General features: G+C 35.3%; 2 protein-coding genes across 12 annotated transcripts; one reads left to right on the forward strand and one right to left on the reverse strand.

Moving 5' to 3' along the window:
• The first annotated feature begins 1,563 nt into the window (after positions 1 to 1,563).
• Positions 1,564 to 6,729, forward strand: LOC144572409 (flocculation FLO11-like protein). The gene is made up of 6 exons (XM_078321989.1): positions 1,564 to 2,226; positions 3,097 to 3,214; positions 3,644 to 3,758; positions 4,387 to 5,057; positions 5,567 to 5,921; positions 6,317 to 6,729. Exons 1-6 carry the CDS (start codon positions 2,031 to 2,033, stop codon positions 6,560 to 6,562), a joined length of 1,701 nt encoding a protein of 566 aa, XP_078178115.1. The 5' UTR covers positions 1,564 to 2,030; the 3' UTR covers positions 6,563 to 6,729.
• Positions 6,730 to 6,815: 86 nt separating this feature from the next.
• Positions 6,816 to 18,352, reverse strand: LOC144572407 (villin-1-like). 11 transcript variants are annotated; one of them, XM_078321980.1, is made up of 22 exons: positions 18,143 to 18,352; positions 17,772 to 17,871; positions 17,575 to 17,643; positions 16,336 to 16,572; positions 15,867 to 16,044; positions 15,083 to 15,215; positions 14,789 to 14,951; positions 13,951 to 14,101; positions 13,690 to 13,775; positions 13,012 to 13,167; positions 12,406 to 12,474; positions 12,119 to 12,187; positions 11,900 to 12,013; positions 11,264 to 11,392; positions 10,660 to 10,807; positions 10,539 to 10,549; positions 9,992 to 10,132; positions 9,497 to 9,619; positions 9,176 to 9,238; positions 7,682 to 7,828; positions 7,229 to 7,343; positions 6,816 to 7,111 (listed from the first exon to the last, which is right to left on the reverse strand). In XM_078321980.1, the coding sequence occupies exons 1-21, from the start codon at positions 18,190 to 18,192 to the stop codon at positions 7,230 to 7,232; spliced, it is 2,451 nt and encodes an 816-aa protein (XP_078178106.1). In that variant the 5' UTR covers positions 18,193 to 18,352; the 3' UTR covers positions 6,816 to 7,111; position 7,229. The 11 variants fall into 11 exon arrangements, 8 of the variants coding, with proteins under 8 accessions (XP_078178106.1, XP_078178111.1, XP_078178107.1 ...); XM_078321985.1 differs by having other exon boundaries at positions 17,575 to 17,648; positions 18,143 to 18,201; XM_078321981.1 differs by lacking the exon at positions 18,143 to 18,352 and adding an exon at positions 17,962 to 18,005.
• Positions 18,353 to 23,684: the final 5,332 nt, after the last annotated feature.

Genomic DNA, 23,684 nt, shown 5'->3' on the forward strand with positions numbered 1-23,684 from the left:
CCTTGAAAATCAATAGTCGGCTTGAGTGAAGTCATTCTATATCAAATGTTTAAATAGTATTTATTACGTTATAACAAAACTGTTTAAAAAAAAAAAATTGAAACCTTTGATTACAATAGTCACCAAAAATAATAATTAAAATCTCTTAGCCAGTTCCAACCCAGTCCATTCCAGCCCGATCGGACTCGACCCATAAGAGTTTCGAGAAGGCCTTAAATGGGCCCTTTGACATATTTTCAACTACGTATTGAAAAACCGAGGGAAATCCAAAATTTTCGAGGAATGGAAACGGAGAGGATTTACTATCACATGCAAAATTTGAACTGCGAAGGCATCCCAAGTAATTTTCAACAAAAGCAAGGGCAGTGAGAGCGAGATGTCCAGGGATGGGACAAATCGGGGCGTACGTAGTGGTTGGCGAGGAACCTTCATACACCAGGTCTATTAAGGTAGAACAACGAGCAACCTTGGATGCAGGTCCCACTTTATAGCTGCTGTATCTATTACACCTCTCATGTACCGGGTTTATCTCTTAATTCCTTTCAACCAAGAAAACGTTCTAGATGCTCTTAGAGTAACGTAAGTGTTACAGGAACAGTGACTGATACACGGGGACCACATAAATAAAAGCTTGAGAAACCATACATTAATGGTAGTATTAAACGACTGTGAGTCTGTGATCAAGGAGCATATACGATAACATAACAGCATCAGGGGTAATAACTAGGTCTCTGTAACTCTGTTACTCCGATACTAGTAACTCCCGGTCGGAAATGTTTTGTCCTCTCCATTTCATGAGTACTGAAGAATCCATTGATTCCATTTATGAATCAGAACTCAAAATTTTTCTAACTAGACAAGTCAAAATTTTCCACTTACAGATATATATTCTCAGATAGACAATGAAGTAATTTCTACTGTATTAATGGAATGCTGTATTTGTTTCTAATTGGAGAAATTGCGAGAAATGGTGCACCGGACGTGGCTACGGTGCTACAGGTAGCTAAGAGGCCTCCGTGCTACGGCTCGGATTTCGAGTTTTCAAAATCCTAACGGTCGATCCGAACCGTTCATCTTGTTCTCCATATTAATATGTGCTTGGAGACCAAATTTTACATTTTTCTGAATTTTTTTACTATTTATTAAGCCACTTTGAAAACCCCTAATCCAACGGTGGCTTAACCCAACAGTAAAACCAGAAACTACCGTTGGATCAGCGGTTTTCAAAGTGGCTTAATAAATAGTAAAAAAATTCAGAAAAATGTAAAATTTGGTCTCCAAGCACATATTAATATGGAGAACAAGATGAACGGTTCGGATCGACCGTTAGGATTTTGAAAACTCGAAATCCGAGCCGTAGCACGGAAGCCTCTTAGCTACCCGTAGCATATTAGCCAAAACCATGGTGCACCATTTATTTACAATGATACTTATATGAGTTTCATTAGTTTTATACTTTTATTCATAGTATTTTTTTCCCCTGTATTAATGGAAGAGAAACTGGAGTCATCCAGTTTAAGAAGACTTGAGAGGAGTGTTATGATTCGTATTTACAGCAGCTGTCACATGCCCTAAAAGCCCCCCTCTCACTCCTCACTTCCTCTCTATCATCTCAATCCCAAATCAAACTCATCCGTCGTAAGCTCTTTCCTTATTCAAATATATATCTTTTTTTCATATATATCCTTCATTGTTTTTTATTTTGCAACTCATATTTCTCGCTTGTCACTCACTCTTTCTCGCCTCTGTTTGGCCCCCTTTCTGCTTGCTTCCCACTTACACTAAGCTCTCACGCTCAAAAATAGACAGCCAGGTAGCTAGATCTGGCCTTGTCGCCATTTTACCCTTTTCTCTTTCACCTCTTTCCTTATTTGTATTTATTATTCTTTTTTGAAACCGCAAATCGCGCAATGTTGGGTGAAGCATTGACAGTACTGTAAGAGAGTGTGAGTATGGATACGTCGATTTTTGTGAGCTGCTTCTGAAAATCCGATTTTGAAGTGCCATTGTTGTTTCTAGAGGGAGAATAAATGAATTTGAACAGGAGTTACAATATGGGGGAGAGAGAACGAGAGACTATGATTCGTAGCGGGAGAACGCTCGGAATGGTGATTAAGGAGAAGGATGAGGAGCTGGCGCTGTTTCTAGAGATGCGCAAAAGAGAGAAAGAAGAGAAGGAGAAAGAGAGAGAGAAAGACAAGGTGGGAAGCACCGATCCAATGCAAGGTAACTAAAGCCCCTAATTAGTGCCAATCAATTTTTTCCTTCGGAATTTTTTTTTAGCCCTAGTTATTGTTTGAACAAATATTTTGCTATTTGGTACAACTACCATAGAAAATAGGAAATAATCCAGTAGACCATCCTGGAATAATCTATTCCTTCCGTTTGTAATTACAAAATGTCCCGGGGGTACATATGCAAACCAATGGACTTCAAAATATGAGTATATTCATTCAAGGAGAGCAACAATATTTCATTCATGCCCTCTTAAAACTTGGTATTTAGCTTCTATTCGGCATGATAGGTATCTCATATGCCTTAAATCGCTGTATCCTCACAGATTGGTGAATTTTCAGCATATATGCCCTCTGATAACTTTAAATTTGCATGTACACCCTCAGAATCTAGTATTTGTATTGTAGCTGAGCAAACCTATGACCTTTTATTTATTTCTTTTGTGTAAATCCAGAAAGCAACAGATAAGATAACTCTACAATAGTGATTTGTATATGTCCATACAATCTCTCTGTTCGTTTGATGTGACCTCTTTCTTTTGTGACTCTTGTCTAGATATAACAAACAGCACTTTTAAAAGCCTAAGTTGAAATACAAGCAACAGGCTTAAATAAATGAAGAGAAGTGAAATCGGTATCATTTTAGTCTGCAGTTTTATATACTTACATGAATGGGTGATTTTGTGTTTTGACCAATGCTGTTTGATATCGGTACTGGTATTCTCTTATAAGACTGGACATTTGTATGGTTTTCAGGGAGGCACCAATTCAAAACCAGATTTACAGAGTTAGATATTTAAATATTGTTGTTTATTTCTGCTGTTTCTGAAAGTCCTTTCTGTTTGGTATATTTCTTAAACAGAGTTGAAAGGAGGGGCTGTACCACACTATAATAAAGTACTTCCTAATACCACATTAGTACGCAAGGCTGGAATCGATGATTTTCTAAACTCCGATAATGACAAGAATGACTATGATTGGTACTTGTGACTTCACATTCTCTTCTTTTATGGATTTCTTCTGAGATTGTTATGCAACCTTTTGTTTCAATACCTTATTCCTATCTAAATGCTGGTAAAATGATCTTTGCATATGTAGCCTTGTAAATATCACTATTTCCATAAGCAGATTATCAAATGAACCTTTTAAGTGGCAACTAAAAACTACCCAAACCAAAAAAGTTATCATACAGTACAGCACCAATAAGAAATTTGCTGAAAGAAGGGATCACAACTAAGAATAGCATATTCATCCAGGAAGAGTAAAATAAAGTGGACTTTTTAGTATACCTCAAGATATCAGCTAACTGAAGAGAAGCAACAGGAAAAAAAAAAAACAAAGCAGGCTAAGGAAAATGTGGGACCATTATGCAAATTTATCCTCACAACGTTGTGTTTGTTTAAATTCAGGCTACTAACACCCCCAGGGACACCGTTGTTTCCATCTTTGGAGTCACAGACAAAAAAATCACCAGTAAGCCGAGTTGGCACCCCCAAATCCCGTCCGACTGCTCTTAAATCCAGGGTACCTCATACCTTCTCTCTTACAATGTGCTGTTCAAGTCCAAAATATCTGCCAAAATAATATAGTCCGAGGCCAATGCAAAGCTCCAGAAGGCTCAAACTAATATGTTGTAAAACTGATACATTATTAGAATTAAACTTTGTGAGATATAGTATTTAACACTTTAAGCATTAGCTTTTGCATATATTTATCTTTATTCTGGACCTCGTGCGCTTGCATTTGCTGCACTTGTACATTAGAGATAAGGTTAACTCAGGGAAGGGCTTGAACAAAAGCCAAAAAAATTGGGCATAATTGGAGAAATTAGAAGTTCATGACCCAATTTTTTTCCTCTGTGTTTTGTACTAGGATTTTGTGTTTAGTTAGCTTAGATATTTAAATGTTTAATGAGGGATTCATTTGCACGAAAATTGATGCCTCTGTGCCTCCAAACATTTGGAGGGATGATAAAGGCAATTGATGTGGACAACAACTTCACTGTGTTGATTCTTATTTTCAAGGCAAATGTATTTCAACATTTCATTTTAGCTTTCTCTCGTGTTAAATTCTTATGTTATAACGGAAGCATCAATTTTCCCTAAATGATAAATTTGTTCACTACTGTTCTGTCTGTTTTGCCCTTGTATAGTTAGCAAATCCTCAAGATCCACCTTTAAGAGGCAGTACTGGTAGCAACCCTCCATCTCGTACTACCTCATCACACAGCCTCACCACCACCCGCAGACCATCCTCGTCAGGTGGCCCCCCGTCCTCCAGACCAGCCACACCAACAAGTCGTACCACCCTCTCCACACACTCCGCTCGACCCTCTCGACCCTCCACCCCCACTTCCCGACCCATCCTGCCATCCAGAACAGTGCCAGCCAAGCCTGTACCAGCAGCATCCAGACCTGCTTCCCGCTCAACAACACCTTCTCGGTCCACTGTGCCGACCAGATCATCTACACCGTCTCGTGCCTCCAGTGTACCAGCCTCACAGCCAAAACTGGTACCGAGCCGTTCTTCTACTCCTACCAGACGAAACCCAAGCAATGCAAATGTAACCACTCCAAATGTGGGTCCAACTGGTCGATCTGCACCTGCTTTGCTTAGTAGATCAGGTATAACTGGTGGGACCAAACCCTCATCAGTTGCAGCACCAGCTACGCGTGCGGCATCTCCAACAGTGAGGTCCCGCCCATGGAAACCTTCTGACATGCCAGGGTTTTCACTCGATGCGCCACCAAATTTAAGGACCAGTTTGCCCTCAGATAGGCCCTCTTCAGCCTCTCGAGGGAGGCCTGGAGTCCCTAGTGCCAGGTAGGCATAAAAGATCAGAAAGATTTGCCAATGAGCTCTTGTGTTTTGAGAAACATTTTTATGTTAGAAATCAGTTGTTATAGAACAAATAAGTGCCAGCATGAATGATTGCAAGTTTGGGTAACATCCCAAGGAAAGAAAAAAATGTGTTGTTACGTACACTGGTTAAGGGACTTCTCTCATTTTTCTCAAAATAGACAGGCCTTACGTGCAAATACTCAAATGCTTGATTCTTTTGCAATATAATGATCTGTTGGGGCATCTTTTACAAATTTCTCAAAAAAAAGATTAGATTCATTTTTAAATATTAAATTTTGTTTATGAGCAGAAATGCAAATTGTTCAAGTATCTGGATTTTTTTAGAAATGCTTTACTCTTTTGCATAACAAAAGAACCAGTTTGGCAACAAACATGAAAAATAAAAATGCATATTCGTATGATGTCATCTTCATATTTTTTTTTTAGAAATTTCTCATATTTTTAGAACTGTTTGTTTTGTATGATGCCAGGTCATCTTCAGTAGATATAGGTTCCCAGCCAAACCCCAGGGGGAGGCGCCAATCATGCTCCCCATCTAGGGGTCGGGCCCCAAATGGTGTCAGTGCTCCAGTGTTGACATCATCAAGGAGAGGTCACATGAATGGTAGTACTGAGCCAAACTCTAACTCTAGCCCGAACCCAGTCGTTATAGGAAACAAGATGGTTGAGCGAGTAGTTCATATGCGACGGCTGGCCCCACCTAAGCAAGAGACTGGTTCCAATGCTGTTCTCACGGGTAACAGACCTGCTCTTTCACCAGATGGTAGCAGTGGATTTGGCCGCAACTTGTCTAAGAAATCCCTTGACATGGCATTGAGGCATATGGTATTTCTCTTCTCTCTAGATTTTTTCCTTGTATTGCTCCTTTGCACCCATACCCCCTAGACCTTTCATATTTTACATTTGTAGAGATATCAAGTGCATGGATAATCTTGTCAATAACAAGAATTTTCTTTTACAATTTCTTATTTACTAGTGGATTAAAAGGATATTAAGTTTGCTGAAGTGGACATACCAACTGTACACTTTGAAAGATTTTAAGGAAATGTAAAAGGTTTGTTGTTTACTCTCCATTTTGTTTTGGTCAGTTTTCAGTCTCTCCCTCAAACAGCCCCAATAACATTTTTCAAATGGAGACCAGGTCTTGGAATTTCTGTTCATCATAGTTCAGCTGTTGAATTTGTTAACATTTATTATCTTAAAAATGCGCAACTATGTAGGATATAAGGAAGAGCATTCCAAACAACCTACGACCACTAATGACAAACATACCCGCATCATCCATGTATAGCATTAGGTCTGGTGCATCAAGCGCGGGACCGACACGAAGCCACCAGGTCAACGTGTCAGACTCACCTCTAGCCACAAGTAGCAATGCTAGCTCAGAACCAAGTGTTAATAACTTGATATGCTTGGAAGGTGCTGAGATTGATGAGGATTTTGTACAACAACCAATCAAATTGTGACATATCTTGTTGCATAGTGCAATATTTTGATGTTCTTTTTTCTGATCTAGATTAGATTGTTTTATCTTTTGGAAGAAGGATCTTAAATTGCTTCTAGTATTGCTGTCTAGGCACTGGACCTTTATGATGCTCCTATGCTATATGGAATCGCATTGTGATATCACGTTAGCTGTTTGTCACTGGGTCATTTTTTTTCAACTTTTCAGAATTAAATTTTGTCATATTTATTGCTTTCGGCCTAATCTTGACTATGTGTAATTAAAAAAATTCCAGAAGCATTATATGCATCTTACGTGTTAAATTTGTCAAAAATAAAAAGGTTATGATAAATGCTACAGCTGTCCAGCAAGCATTATTACATATAAAGGCAGCACATAGTAGTAGTACGTGGTCAATAAATTATACAAATAAAACATGCAACACAAACAAGAACAGCTAATTTTGTCCAAACCAACAACTCTATTAACTTTTGCCCTGAATGCTTCTGACAAAATAAAATACAGGGAATCCTCCAAATGCTCTTTTTATGTGTTATGCTGTTCCGTTGACCTAGTAGGAAAGCAAGTTAAATGGTATCCAGTGAAACAGATAATACAAACATCTCTAAAGTGGCATAGAATTAGCTTTGAGAAATAATGTTCTGGTGAAAAAAATATCAAATTGAACCTTAAAAAAGATCTAGATCAGACTTGAGTTTGTTCTGCCTCCACTTGGGCAGCTTGTCAAATTGATCTTTTGTCATTCCAAATTTTTCTTGGAACTCCTCTGGTGACAAATAATCCTGCAAACCCAAAAAAAGTCCAATGAGAGATCACTTGAAAATCAGAGTTTAGACATATTTTTATTCTAACTTGCTAACATGTCCATAATTCCCATCTTATTTTCTTCAGGTGCTATTTAAACTATTTAAATATTGAAAAATATATCATAAGTGCAGTTATTTGTCGTTACATTATTTTCGATCCCTTACTGGTGGATACATTGACAGTGCTAGAAATTACCAAACAGCAGGGGCCATTTCTCAATTTTGCCAGAAATAAAGGATTCTATTGCAGATTATCCTGAATCCAAAGAGATTTTTTTTTTTGAAACAGAAAAGATTTATGAGAAGAAGCATACCTCACGGCGGGTCACATCTATACCCGCTACAGGTGTCTTACTATTCACCTTCAGAATCTCATAAGGATATACCACAGTGTCTATCTTTTGCAATTCCGTTGCCTGGCTCTGGAACAGTCGCCTCGTCACCGCATCCTTCTCGTCCATCTGTAATATACAACATTTCTTATTATTTTATCGAGATGTGATTTTGATTGCTCAGGTAGAACTGCCCAAGAATCACCACCTGCCAGCCTATTTTTCTCTAAATAGTAATAATACCTTTTTCTGGCCTATCTTTTCTTATGGAACAAGTTACTATGGCTTTTTTTATATTCAGTAACCTTTTCTTGATCTGTTGATAATTTGTTAGATATTTTTGCAGGCTTTACTAGCCTTTAATTCTAATATTTTTTATATAGATATTCTCTTTAGAAAAGCATTTTTGTACAGTAATTAAGCCTTTATGAAATACAGAATTTTTGTAAAAAATCCATATGAAACACAGAATTTTTGACCCCACATTGCTACGTCTTGAAATGCATCATTCCTACAGTAACTTCGTTAAGGGTGTTGATGGGGTATTGTATGAGTCAGGTGGTGTTTCATATCCACATCCCCGTCTAACATTAGTCTTATCCGTATCCTACCATTATTCGTTAAAAGTATTAGCCTTACTGTACCATATCCTTACTGGCTAAAATATTGTATAAAATCAATCTCATCATAATAATAATATATTATATAGTTAAATATACCGATAAACATTATCATATGGAAACAATTTGGGTCCAACCCCCATTAGACTCAAATTATGGGTTCCCATACCGTCCAATTCGCTTTAAATTTTGTGCGCACCTGCTTTAATATTCGTGCCAATTTAGCTCGCGCGGATCAGACGGACTGGGAACCCATCAGACTCAAATTTGTGTCCATGGGTGTCGGACCCAAATTGGTCCCTTATCATATATGATTTTATATTTATCAATTACCTATAGAGTAACTAGGTTTGGAATAGTTCTTGTACACTTATCCGATAAGCTAACGAAAATAATTCTTACCACACCCTTACCCGATAAGCTAACAAAAAATAATTCTTGCCATACCTGCCTTACATGATAAAGGTAGAATAAATGGGTAAAAGGATTTCATTGACACCCTATACTTTGTACTGTAACAGTTGAGCCCAATATTGGTATTTCAGCAGCTGCATTGTCAAGTTGGTATTAAGTCTAATTTCATACCAAAATCTTTTTCTTTCAACTTTTCCCTCATGCACTATCTTTTGGTGGTTTTAGGTTTCATCAAGTCGATTATGTGGAAAACCTAAAATCACCAAGAAAATGTGCGGGATTAGAAAAGAATTGGAATTAGACTAATGCTAACTTGACAATGCAGCCACAGGAGAACCAATACTGGCCCTGACTGTTACAGTTAATCAGTACAAGGCAAGTACTCCTAAATAAGGTTATCTAGCAAATTCGAAGGCCTTAATTGCAGTTGAAGAAAGACAACCTCTGTTTTAGGTGAAGATCCTTTTACGAGGGCCAGCTTTCTCTCAAATGAATTACCGTACATCTGCAGATTTAGTTCAATCCCAAAGAAAAAGATAACAAAAGGCAACAGAAATAAGTTGTCACAGCGAACATATAACAAATTTATAATAAAAGTTGTAACATAACAATCTTGGACATTAGTTGCATCAATGGTCTCGTTGTTTTAGTAATATTGTAAAATTGTTGCACTATAAGGACAGTTTCTAGAAAAATACCAAAAAGAAGAAGAAGAAAAAAGAAGTAAATGAATTGGAAACAAAAGCATTATACAAGTGGTTACATTTGTTTTAGAGGGATCCCAGTCAAAGAAGCAAGTGAAGAATGGGGGCTCGCTACCTTCACCAATTACATAGATCGGTGTACCGATTGACTGTTGATGTATAATCTCTGCCTCAAGATATTTCTAAAAATCATTACATATAGATGTTATGTTAGGAATAATTTTGGATGTACATCCGCAAATATTAAATATGATGTGTCCTAGAAGCTAAGAAATGTCAATTTCCTACTTCTAAACATGGAAATACCAAAAATCCCTCCTCTCCTAATTTCCTTCTACTTAAATGGAAGAAAAAGCAAAACTGCCCATCTCTTCTTCATGTAGATAAACAGTCACAAAGGAGAGGAAGGTTAAACTTTAAACACCTTTGGAAGTAAATGGGAAACTGAGGAATCATTCAGCAGAGACTTGGGTAATAATTTATCATTTTGCAGGATGAATGCATGAAGTCTTTTGACATTTTACAAAGTATCAGGTCAAATCTCAGAAAATTACCTTGCCTAGAAGAAGCGCTTGATCCTTTGATTTGAAGTTGGAAAGCAATCCAACCCAAATAAATATTTCATTATGAGAATCTAGTATGAGGGCATCTTCTGTAGTTAAATCATCTTGTGTGAAGTTGTAAATCTCCTTTCCCTGATAAAGAGGTTCATATGTAATAGCTAATTAGCATCTATTTTCCAGCAAAACACCTTGGGAGTCTTTGCAAACAACACTCAGAAATTGCAATTGCAAATGATAACCAAACATTTTATCCTATACTTTGTAGTAGCTAAGTAGCATACAATTTTTTTATTTCTATTTAACAAAGACACCCAAACAATTTTTGTTGATATTTAAATAGCACTGAACCATCAGATTGTGTGGATCAAGATTTTGATTGAGGATTTGACAATTTTGATCCAAACTCTAGTGAGTGTTTATACTGTCTAGGCTAAATTGAACTAAAATTAAGCAGATTTAGATGTTAATTTACATGAACTAATGTGATATTCCTATTTGAGCTATAAAAAGTGTACGGGTACCTTAGAAATGATCGTACCTTGTAACTATCTGGTAAAGAGAGCAACCAAAACCATCCGTTAGAGCATGGTCTACGAAACAGAAAAACCAACGCATTACTTGTTGAAATGATATTTAGGTTAAAGTATTATGCATGGTACCTTCTTCAAGGCTTCCAGTGAATAATCTCGGATCTTCTGTTGCAAGTCTGGTGTGCCTTTCTTTAGGGTACTCTGATTTTTTTCCTAATATTCGCCAGAAATCGTCAAGTTCTGAATCTTCTCTCACTAAAATAGACTGCTTCAAAGGCTGTCCAAAAGCAAACGCCAGAAAATAGATTAAAACATTGGAGTTCTATATTTGGGTAGATTTTTTTTTTTAATTTTAACTCATGTTCTATATAAAACATAAAAGGAAAATCTTTTCAGGTGTATACATCATGAAATTGGTTCCATTTTTATTTTCTAGTTCTAACAAAGACTGCAATAATTAGCAAAACCCTAGAAACACATCAAGGCATACTAAACAGAAAAACTCTGGAACACAATATTGGAAAAGATTATGTTACATCAAATAGTACGCATCATCTGCAAAGATGAATATTTGACAGAAAAAAAGTAATTAGGATGATTACTGAAACAATAGTACCTCTGCTTTTGGAAAAATACTGCAGTGTAAGTCAAATCTTAGAAGTACTTAAATTATGCAAGGACTCTCTGCAAAGAAAAAGTAGGATCCTAAGGAAGTGGGTTAAATAACACATACACTGAGCCTATCAAGCATTTGATAAAGGAGATCCTCATCATGGGGTGTAGAATAACCTCCAATCCATGTGTAGAAAAAATCTCCCTCTTGTAGTATGTAACAGTAAGATGAATTTAGTGAACTCGGCACCTGTGCATTAAATGAATAGGAGTGAAATAAGTAGTGAAGCCCTCGTTTAGTTCTATATTATATAGATGGACCTTTTGTAATTGCACCTGGCATACCACCATATATGCCATTAAATCATTAATACCCATCTTTTAACAATGGATGGAATTTTTACTCTATTTCAATCAAGTTGCTTCAATACTAATTGTCAGTCTGAACCAAATATTTTAATTTTCTCACCGGCTGATCTGAGTTCATGTTGGCCTAAAAGGAAAAGAGATGAGTTAGGGGCAAAATTACCAGTACTTCACAGAACATGCCCTTTCCCATAAGGTCGGATATTTAAGTTACTTGCAAATTGTGATAGATATTTGATGTTATCAGCAAATAGACCAAGAAATGTATTTTGAAAAAAAAAAATAACATAATTATAAGGTACTTCATGTAACCTAAATCTACAATTCAAATAAAAAAATAACAGAAAATGAAGATTCTAATACAAAATTTTGACCTGACTGTAATACTTACAAGGTCAACCTCAATTGCTTGCACACTCTCATAACCTAATCCTTGAATCCTAAATAAAGATGCATTTTGCTTTTCTTTGTCAGTCGAGTTTTTGTACACTGTGCTTCTCCCCCCCTACATATCAATGCAAACACTGAGCTAAGCTAACAACACTACGGAGTACGGACAATTGCAATATTTTATGGATAATACAAAAACAAATGTAGGATTTAAACAAACCTTAAGTACAATCAATGACTTCAAGATTGAGAAAAACAAGTCCGGTTCTTCACTTTCATGCACTTGAGCCTGAATTTCAGATCTAGAGCATAAAATTTTGATTGAAAAAAGTACTGTACTGGATATTTTGGACTATATCCAGATCAATGTCTTTCCTGCTACACTATAACAATAAATTTTGTTTCTTGTTTTGAGTTGATGGCCCTAATATGTTCTACTGCTAGAAAGTAAGAAACCTAGTACAGATTTAGAAAAGGAAAAACAGTAGAGTAGATAGTAATATATACCATAACGGCACAGACTTTGACTGAGTCAACCATATCAGTTGCGATAGAGACAACATCTGTTCTGTCTTCCTACAACAAAAAAAGAGAAAATCTTAAAAGGCTAAAATGCATCAACAGCACCTTATGCAATCTTATTTTTCATTTTCACATTTACAAGTAAAAATCGTACATTGCTAAATGATTCTAGCAAAGTCTCAAACACAACAATATTTGATATTAGCAAATGACAACAATTGTTTCTGTGATGGAAAAGATACATTAGTTAATTGTGGGCAACTTACCTTTAATGATTCTTCAGTACATAAGCTTTAGATTAAACTCCAACATTGTATAAGTTGTTTATGAAGTATTTAATTGAGTGGTACAGAAAATTTGGAGCATTTTCTAATATTGCATCTAATCAGTTCCTACGTGCAAATAGATAGGAGATACTGGATGTCAACTGTAAACGTGAGATGTATTGGTTATCATTTGCACCATATCTTGGGTACTATTTGGGAATGCTGCCCCCAAAAAAATTTCATTTCTCATTTACAAAGATCCTGCATATGTAGATAATTTCCTTCAAACATTTAGATTTTAGTTTTGTTGGTAGTTATATTGTACCTTTGTGCTTTCCTTGCCTAACCATGCATAGAATAAATGATACTCCTTTGAATTGTGTGTATAATTATACTCTACAATATAGCAGTCTGCAGTGCACAGTTTATCCTTTTCTTCTGTCGGAAGCAACCATTTTTTATGAAGATCAACCAGCCAAACCTGACCAAAAGACATGAGCTTAAAAATGAAGCATTAAAATAAAAGGAAACTTTTCTTGTGTTCCTCCAATCTGAGAAGTGTCCCGTATGTCCCTCTTTATAGCAAAAAAACTAAACCAGATATCCCTGCACAGCAGGCAGGGTCAGCTTTGGGTCGGGCCAGGGTTTTCCCAAAAATGTGGCCCGTCCCCGCTTGCTCCATAAAATGGACAAAAGGCACATGTAACTCCAGTAGGCTATATGCACTTTTCTGTCAATTATACATGCCATTTACAGTTTTTGATGTCATATTATCAAACATACTAAATTGGGATGGGTTGGGCCCTTTTAGAATGCATCACAGGTTCACCTGACCTGGCCAAACAGGCATGAGTTTTGAAAATACCAAACCTTCGTACAGTGATTATTCAAAAAATCGTGTTCATGAATAGTATTCTATTTGTTCTAGAAGCTCCGGGACATTTTTGAATTAACATACAAGGTTAATTGAAAATTTAACAAAAAGTTAAATAGAGAAATTAACCTTAAGGTCCCCACTACAATCGATGGGTGGCTCAGAGTGGTCATCTCGGAGTTCCTTAACGTCATAACCCTTTTGCTTAAATATTGCTAAAACCATAATACAACCAAGAAAGTTATCTTATATTAAAAAAAAGGAAAAGAAGATTTTACTTCAGAAACATATGTAGCGAAGTACTGACAAGGTATATCTTTTCATGAGGAACTGTAGTATTTGAACTAAGCAAAATGTTCATTGGAACTTCTAAGAAAACAAATTACGTACCAGCTACTTTCTCTTTTCCTTCAACATATAATGTTGGAGATGCATTCTGGGGCCAATTATTGAAATAAGACTTAAAATCAGCAATTTCGTTTCCTTCATTTAGAAAAGTTGTACGGGTGCTAGTTGATCTCCCTTCTGAATGCACATAAGCCTGTAAAGAAAGCAATAAATTTCAATGAAGTATATAAATTAATGAGAAACATCAATATGAGCAGCCAACATTCAGCCATACAAGTAAGGTTCAGTAGTATTCCAGGAGGTTCTCAAAAGGATTTACTCCCTTGCTGTGCCTGTAAAATACTGATACTAAATTGACACGTACTGATTTAAGAGTTTTATACCTCTTTTTCAATTTTTACAAGCACAAATTAAGAGTGCCATTTGATTACTACAGTTGTTTGTTATTAAAAAAATATTTTTCTCAATAATTGCCAAACTCCAGACTCACTGCTTGTACATCATTTTGACTCGTTGAATTTTTTTTATTCTCAAGCATACATCCAATGACTGTACTGTATGCTGCGGTGATTAGGAGTTTTCATAGCCTGAAGACTAATTCTCTAGTTCAGTAGGGTAAATATGTAACAATATATTTACTTATATGGTTTGCATGCTCTTTTCAACATGACGTACCTTTCCTGTCCAGTGTAATTAGTACCTCATCTTATTTAGCATACTTGTTGATCCAGCGGTGACTTTTGGCAGTTCTAATGATATTTAAGTTTTTGAAAACAACAACAGCAACATTTAGGAGCATACTTATAACAGTCACACAAAGCAGAAGCCTAAATCTGGGCATACTGGCCAAGATCGAAATCATCGGATTATTAAAACTTACTTCTACAGAGGTAATAGAAGCCTTCTTTTCAGAGGACGGAGTAGTCTTCCCCATCCACAGATATAATTTTGAATAACAGTCCAATAAATAGCATTTGTCTGAACTCAGCATCGCTCGATCCAATGTGTCACCCTCAACAGGCAGCAGCTTCCCTCTATTGACCCTAAATGTGGAAAAAAGGTTCGGAAATATGCCATAATTCTTATAAAATATAGCATTTCTAATTAAATATTTCCTTCTTTCTCTTTTCATCTAAACAGTAGTTTCTACAAATGTAAACAATCCATGTCATACCAAGAAAGCTTGACAGACTCAGGCTCAGGCTCTTCTAAAGCTTCGCAAGGCTGGTCCCTTGAAATAGGAGCATGGCCTCCAAATAGGCTCCAAAACTCACCAGCATCAGGGTCTCCAACAAATTTCCCATCCTCTGTTAAAATTAAAATGCATAACAACAAGAACTGATAGTTCAATCACCTTCAGTGAGGATCACTACAGGACAAAAATAAATCTGCAGGCCGAGTTTCAAGGAAGGAACGAAGGTTTAGTTGCAATTTTTCTGATGCTTAATTGAGTCTAAACTGGGTAATCTGGCAATGAATTGCAGAATAGAGTGTTTTCTTACCACAGATTAGTTCAGTTACTATACATATGATAATTTGAGGAAGTTGCAAAAGAAATGAGCTAATAGAGCAAAAATGATAAATATAGCAGTGAGGATTGGTGAGCAAAATATCTTATCTTAGATCTTAGACCTTAAAAAAAATGAATACTAAATGCATCAATAGTTGCAAGCTAGCAACCTTAGACCTAGTTGGAATATGGTAGGGTTAAACTATAAAGGTTGAGGCGCAGCTCCTTTTTAATTAAAGCAAACTTAACAAATGACAGTTACAAAACTATACCTGATTTTATTAGGTCAGTAGATGAGGCCAATTTAAGATAATTGATGCACAAATGGGTTTTAGTTGAGGCACAATTGCAGAACCAAAGTTGATTCAAGCCACCACCTTACATGGCCAGAGATAATTTGGGGTTAATTGCATTTAATTTAAAAAATCTACCTGAAGTGTATATGTACCTATAGTGGCAACTTGGCAGCGTCCGCCATGTTGGTTCTCTTTTATGTATTGAACAACATCTAGTGCTCTGGCCCGTGATTTTGAGCTTGAATTACATCCACTAAAAAGGAACATCTTTGACTTCGTATCTATTATAAACACCTCATTGTGATTTAGAGAATGTCTTGAAAATGGCACCTGATTTTAACATAAAATAAACCGCTAAAGGTTTTAGTAAATTAAAAAGAATGTGTACATACAGGACCGGTTTAACCTTATGCCATGAAGTACTGTGGAACCTGCAATATATCTCTAAGCCCCACAACAACTGAAATATATAAATAACCCTAAGCTCCAAAAGAAGTTTTTTTATAGGTATACAATGATCACATTTCACGTCTATCGAATCAATAAAAAATTATAAAAAAATCAAGGTGACATGACCGAAATACTAAATAACTCTTAAAATACTGATCACATAAAGCACACCTCTCGAACATGAATGACATGGTCTCCTCTGCAACTAAACATAGTAATTGGGTATGAGTGGGGCCCGCCTCCAATCGTTTGAGTAGATAAGCTTCCTTCAATTGGAATGATACATGGTCTAAAATAAGACAAGAATTTCTCAGATTCCGAGCCTTGGACCTCTCGATATTGTACTGTGCATGAACCTAGTGCCATGTCTAGTTCTATAGCCTTCTCTGATGCCAGGGCACAATCCACCTAACATGTTTATGAACAGATACTGAGGTCTATTATGCACATTAGCCATTGTATACTACTTCCTTTGCAAATGAGGCCCAAAAGTTTTGACTTGGCAAGATGCAATTAAATTTTGGATATTTATTGAGGGAAGTATGTACCATCAGAATTAATGTCCAATTTTGCGAAGTTTTACCAAATATTCCAGTTTACTTGAAAGTAATCCCCCGAGCATACAATATTATATGATTGCCACTAACACTCGACGTTACCTGTGCTGCTTCCAAGTGACACTCAAACAACAGAAACAAGGCTAAGACAAGCAAAAGAAAACAGAATTGTCTCCTACTTTTTCGGACAAACTAGTTGAATCTCACAGCTGCTGCTAGAAGTTTCAATCAAGTTGATTTCTATTTTGGTTTCAACTTCTAAATTTTTTTTTCTATATTTATTTATCTAATGACTAATAATTGACTAATAATAAATAGAAACTCCCTTTCCCAGACCCCACAATGTGTGGGAGCTTTCGGCACTGGGTACGCCCTTTTTTTTTAATAAATATTATTATTATTTATTCATCTGCTGATTAAGAGATTTCTCCCGTCCCCAGCCCTTTGTGCACCTGAATATTGTGTCTGTGTCCATGGTGTTTCAGAACTTGTACCAGTTCTTTTTCTTGTTCATGCCATCTGGGACAAGTACTGGTACTTGTACAGGTGTGCACAAGTCAAAGCTAAATCTTGCATCCTAAATTCTGTACACAAGCATAGAATACTGGTACCTAATGTTTCTATTTTCTTAGCATCATAAGACTTCCAACTTATTACAGGTATCATTAAAAAAGGAAGTTTAATAAACATAACAAGAATTTGGTGTACAAAGAAGTAGATATGAGACCTTCCAATGGAACTAATGATTCTTGAGTTCTTAAAGTTCTTAAAGGTATATATTACTAATGAAAAAAACACTATTCTATAACATGCGGGTTATTCTAAAAATTAACAAGAAAACAACTGAATGTACCTCATTGGCATTCTCCCCAAGCCAGTAGTGTACAAAGTTCTGCCGGACTCCAGTTTTAAGCACATTGGTCTGTTCTAAATTATAGGAGTTATAAAGCAATGTTATCAAATCTTTTATCTGAAGGCACAAAAAGTGTGTGTGTGTGTGTGTGTGGGGGGGGGGGGGGGGGGGGGGGTAAAATGCTTGATATTACTTACATGCAAGATTAAGTAAGCATTCCCAGAAAAAAACTTCCCCTGAGAGGATTTTGGAATTGGTACTAGGCTAAGATTCACGAAGCACCAGATGTCCAACCCCCTGAGCCAAAATAGGGGAAAAATTAAGATGCAGTATTTGAAGAGTAAAGCTAAATCTAATTGAATGAGCACTGAGCTTGGCCTGATATACGTTTGATTTGGCACTTCAGTATAATTCATTTCATATAATTAAATAAATTTCGCTAACAACAAAATTACGAAAATCAAACTCGGGAGGCTGAAGATTGACACCCGTAAGCATGATTATAATTGCAACTAAAGACATACAAAATAAATAAAAAATATAAATAAGAGAAGACAGGAGATCCTACGGCTTATCACCAACTCCCCGAAATGCTTCGTCCAAACCCTTCATTGCCATTCTTCCAGAATCAAGAGAAGGAAAAATTATATTCGAAATCGGGAAGACGAACTTTTCAAGAGAAGGTAAAGGTAAAGGTAAAAGGAACGAAAGGAAGCATTTTAATAGTAGCTGTCGGAAATTATAATCGGAAGACACCAAGCAGAGCAAATTGTTAATCGTAGACGCAAAAGACAAAAGCAAAAGCAAAAGCATAGGTCGTACCTGTCCAATCAAGAAGAGGTGATAAACGGCTCCAGTAATTAAATTAATAATATACTTCCTAGCTGGCTGCTAGTTAGTAGTAAATGAAATTATTCCCAACTGTGTTTTTCCAGTTGTTTTCTTGAAATCCTGTTCGGCTGTACAGTGGGAATGGGAATAGGAACGGGAATGAAAAAATTTTGAACTGAAATTTACTGTTCACGTGGGAAAAAAAAATTCAGTCTGAGTGATTTTTTTTTTCCCACGTGAACAGTATTTTCGGGATTACATCCGAACAGACCCTGAATGAGAAATGAAGCAATCCATTCCCGATTTTTTTATTAATAAAAAATAAAATAAAATAAATATTGAAAAAGGTATCGTTTTGTTGGAAAATCGAAATCTAGGAAAAACGAGATAGTTTATCTCATCCAACTACAGTGTCTGGACGAGATAAACCATTACGTCAAGATTAGTACTCTGCTAATCTCGTTAATAAGAAAAAGAAAAAAAAAAGTTCTTGGATGGGGGGTAGTTATCCCGTCCAACACTGTAGTAATTTTTTTTTTGGTTTCATCTAAGAGAATGAAAAAAAAATAAAAAAAAATACTACAGTGCTGGACGAGATAGATTATCCCGTCAAAGATATATTTTTTTTAAGTTAAATCACTAATTATGATCAAAATTAACGGGACGGGATGGTTTATACCATCCCATTTTCCTTAGTTACGATATATTTTTTTTTTATTTTCTATTAATAAAAAAAACGGCAATATATCCATTCTACTGAGTAATGACTGACGACTTTTAAGTTTATATTTTTATAATATTTTTAAAATCGAGAGAAAACAAATTTTAATAATAAAAAAATGCCCTGAGAAGAGTAAAAAGTTTTGACATTCAAATGAGTTCAATGATGATGATTTATTGTAGACAGTTTTGGAATTATATTTCGATGGTATTCGGAGCTATCTATTTGTTGAAAATAATTCATTTTCGATAAACTTTGAACTGTCTTTGGTTATCACTCAATTTACTATTAATTGATGATATCGATAATATTCTGAGTATGACTAATATAACATCAGTGTCATTTCAGTCTATATAACACCAACTCCAAAACCTATCAAATTGAGTTTAAATGATGAATCTAAACTGTTCAAACTAATTTACTTTATAAGTGATGTATTTACATGCAAACTTTTTATAGTTTCGAGTTATTTTAGTATCAAATCAAGCGTCAAAAAAATTAAAAAATGAATGTATTAAAATTAACTTAAAAACTCACACATTTGATCGCTTGACTTGATACCAAATAAACTCAAAAACTTCTAAATTTTACATGTAAACTCACAACTAATGACGTAGATCGGTTTGAACGGTTTGGATTCACCATTTAAACTCGATTTGATAGGTTTTGAAGTTGGTATTATATAAACTGAAATGACACTGATGTTATATTAGCCATACTCTAATATTCTCGATTAAAAGTTAGAGTAATTACATTGTCCTCCCAGCTCCAGTCCCCTAAGTGTCCCCCTGTTTCTAACTAACAAAAGTAGTTATTAATCATTGGCAATAATTAAGAATCAGTTATCCCGGACTAACTGTCATTAGGGACTAGCGGCGCCAGTCCATTTATTAACCTTCCTTTTTTGAATTTTAAAATTTTTCTTTTTCCTCCGCGCTTTCCTTCTCCAGGCAATCAAAGACGATCAGAGACAATTTCTTCCATTTTTCTCAAGCGATCAGAGGCGTATAAATCTCAGGCGATCCATCATGCACTCCTCTCTCTGGTGATATCGTGCATTCCTCTCTCCGACGTTGTTGTACCTGTCTCAAGCGATTTCGCACATGTTCTCTCAGGCGATCGCAAGCGTTTTCCATTGATATCAAATCTATCTCAGGCGATCTGAATTGTCAGGTAATGTTTATATTTTTTGTTTTTCCTAGTTTACGGTCTTGTGTTATTTGTATTTGATTTAGGTTACTAAAAGTCATTTGTGAATACTTTAGGGTAATTCTATTAGTATGTGATCATAATATATGTTGTAATTTTAGGATTTGACAATCTAATATGAATATTTTCATAGATCTGGATTGAACAGTTTGTTGGATGTTTTATTACATATTTTTATGCTGATGTTATGAATACTTATTTCATTTGATTTTATCATGTAATATTGTTACTGTGAGTACTTGTTTTTTCATTGTTTATTATGATACTAGTAATAAGTATATCTGTTATGAGGGAATGTTTATGTATGTGTATATGTTATATGTTATTAATGAATATACATTATTGTTTGTATGAATAATTATGAGGTAGATATAACCTTTTATAGTATTAATGTTATATGGTAATTAGATTTGGTAAAATATAATCCCTTTATAGTGTTCATTTATTAATACTTGAATAATTTGATATGAATATTTGTTGTTATTGTTCATGTCTTATTATGTTGTACTAATTTGTTTCTTGTTTTTTAATAAAAAAAAACATAATGGACTTTGATCTTAATGAAAAGGCTGGTGATGATTTGTGGTTAGAAAATTCAAATGGAGAAATAGATGAGGTTGATATATATTGTTATTTTGAAGAGCAGTATCGTGCTAATGAAGTGCCGAATGATGATGTTGGAGTTAGAGAGAATATATATGGTTGAGATTTGAATGTTGAAGCTCTTGATGAATTGAATGGTTTAGAAGATCAAGTTGAAATAGATGTTAATGGTAGGATAGAGGATCAAGTTGAAACAAATGATGTGATAAGTGATGGGGATGATGGAATTCATGACTTAAGCCCACCTGCTATGGATGATTAGTTTGAAATATTGGAAGAAGCAAGCCAGTACTATGAACTATTTGGAAAGTAGTATGGTTTTGGTGTTCAAAAGTTCAAATCATAATAATAAAGACCTAAGCCAGCACTATACTTTAGCATGCAGCAAGTGTAAAAAGCCCAAAACAAGTAATGAGGGTCGTATTCCGAAGAGGATGAGGGCTGTTGTAGGGACAGGTTGTAAGGCTTGTATAAAATTGAAAAATACAGACATTACTGGAGGATGGGTAGTAGTTGAAGTTTATCTTGAGCATAACTATGTTTTACAGCTCGAATCATCGTTTCTAATTTCGGGTTACCGTTATATCCCAAAGAGGTTACATAATTTATTGAATTTTCATGATGAACAGGGGTTGTCTGTGGCTGCTAATATAAATTTGGTAATAAAATGTGCAGGTGGATACCTAAGGTGTCCGTTTACAAAGAAATATGCTCGAAATCACATAGATAAATACAGGAGGAACAAATTACAAGCACTTGGAGGAGACGATTGTCATTTGATTTTTGAGTACTTTCAAAACAAGCAAATGATTGATCGCAACTTTTACTATACTTACAATTGTATAAGTGATAGTCGTTTATGGAACATCTTTTGGTCTGATGGTTGAAGTCGTGCAGCCTACAAGTATTTTCACGATGTTGTTATTTTGGATGCAACATACTTGACTAATAGGTAATGATCTTATGATTTAATAATTTTTTATAATATAATACATGGTATGAATAAAATGTTAACATATTTGCAAAATTTTATGTCATTATATTTGTTTTTGATGTATTCTTTTGTTTGCAGGTATGCTATGCCACTAGTATTATTTGTATGTGACTACTTCATTGGTTAGATATGAATACTTCATTTATATTGTCTATTTATTTATATTATTGTCAATTTTTACATATTTACTATTCATATATCATTAGTTAGAAATGAATACTTCATATTAGTAGAAGTAGAAGTAGAAGTATTTATAGATCAGTATGCTTATATGTAGAAGTATTCATATATTCTCAATTTAGATATGAATGTAGGGTTTAGTAGCATATCGTAGATCAGTATGTTGAAGTGTATATTTTGAGAGTTAGATAGAAATACTTAATAATTAGTATATATATTCGTTGTTCTTGCTATTTGCAATTTGGGAAAATGTCGTTTTTAACATACGGTTGCGGTCCCCAATCTAGGCTGTTGGAAATTGTTAGACGTCGTTAGCAGTCCCCACTAGTCATTACTGGTCCCCAAAATTAATGGTCCTCCAATAGTTTGTGTTTACATTTGACCAATATTATAGATACAAGTAATACTACTTAAATCCATAGGTATGAATACTATACCTTTTGACAATGAATAAAATCGCGTTAGCCCTATTGGTTGTCGGCAGTTATCAAATGTCAAAGTTAGCTAGTGGTCCCCTGTCACACGTTTTTTGTCTTTTAGAGCGGGGGACGTTTAGGGGACTAATATGGGGGTACTGTTAGTCGATCCCTAAAAGTTATGTTTTCATAACATTTAGAAAAACAAATAACAAGGCAGAGAGGAAGAGAAAAATACAAATCTTATTTATCAAAGTTTCTTTCAACGCGATTGCGAAATCAGTAAAATATTTTTTTTACCTCTCTTTAAAGGCTTGTTCCACACATAAATTGTGGTGGAATAGAAGAAAAGTGTTAGAGTTGTAATGAAATAGTAGTTGAATCAGGGGCGGACGTAGGATTTCTGTCAAAAAGAGCAAAAATTGGATTCAAATAATTTATCTGGTTCAAACCCATTAGCTAATCGGTACTATATATAAAAAATTCCACAAGATAAAACCCAAATTTATTCCAATTCAAGAAATTTTAATAAATTAAAGTGTAAGGAATATATAGTACAAATGTAAATTTATGGCCTTAGAATATGTTACTGATGCTTGCTTATCTACAAAAAGGAAAGAAAATAAAAATTTAATTTCATTCAACAAAATAAAACAAAAGGGCCTCCATGCTAGTATTTGATACCTGATAAATTTGAGAGTGCAAAAAGTTTTGAAAACGAAAGTCTTGAAAACAGAAAGTCACCTGGGGCAGAAAGTACTTTTTATGAGGTTCGTTTATGTTTGAAGTCCGTTAGTATTTCTTTCGAAGACGGACACAAGAATGGGAATACAGAAAGTCAGAGGTTCGATCCGATAGTATTTGATTGATGAAAGTCAGGATTTCTTATCAGTTTGATTGGAAGACTTGAAGCAGGTCCAGGCTCGTTAGTATTTTTCAAACTCAGTGAAGTGAAGATTTGAAGTAGGTGAAGATTTGAAGTAGTTTTGGTTTTAATGAGTCCAAAGAGAGGTAACCTATTCTTTAGGGGGGGGGGGGGGGAGATATCACCAGGCCTATTTTTTTTCATTAAATCTGAAAATTCAAGGGGGCAATTGCCCGCCCCCCCTCCCGAGCTATATTGGGTTCGCCCCTGAGTTGAACGTGAATGAAATAG

This window comes from Carex rostrata, chromosome 20 (genome assembly GCF_964058835.1).
Source record: "Carex rostrata chromosome 20, lpCarRost1.2, whole genome shotgun sequence".
Classification (NCBI taxonomy): Eukaryota; Viridiplantae; Streptophyta; class Magnoliopsida; order Poales; family Cyperaceae; genus Carex; species Carex rostrata.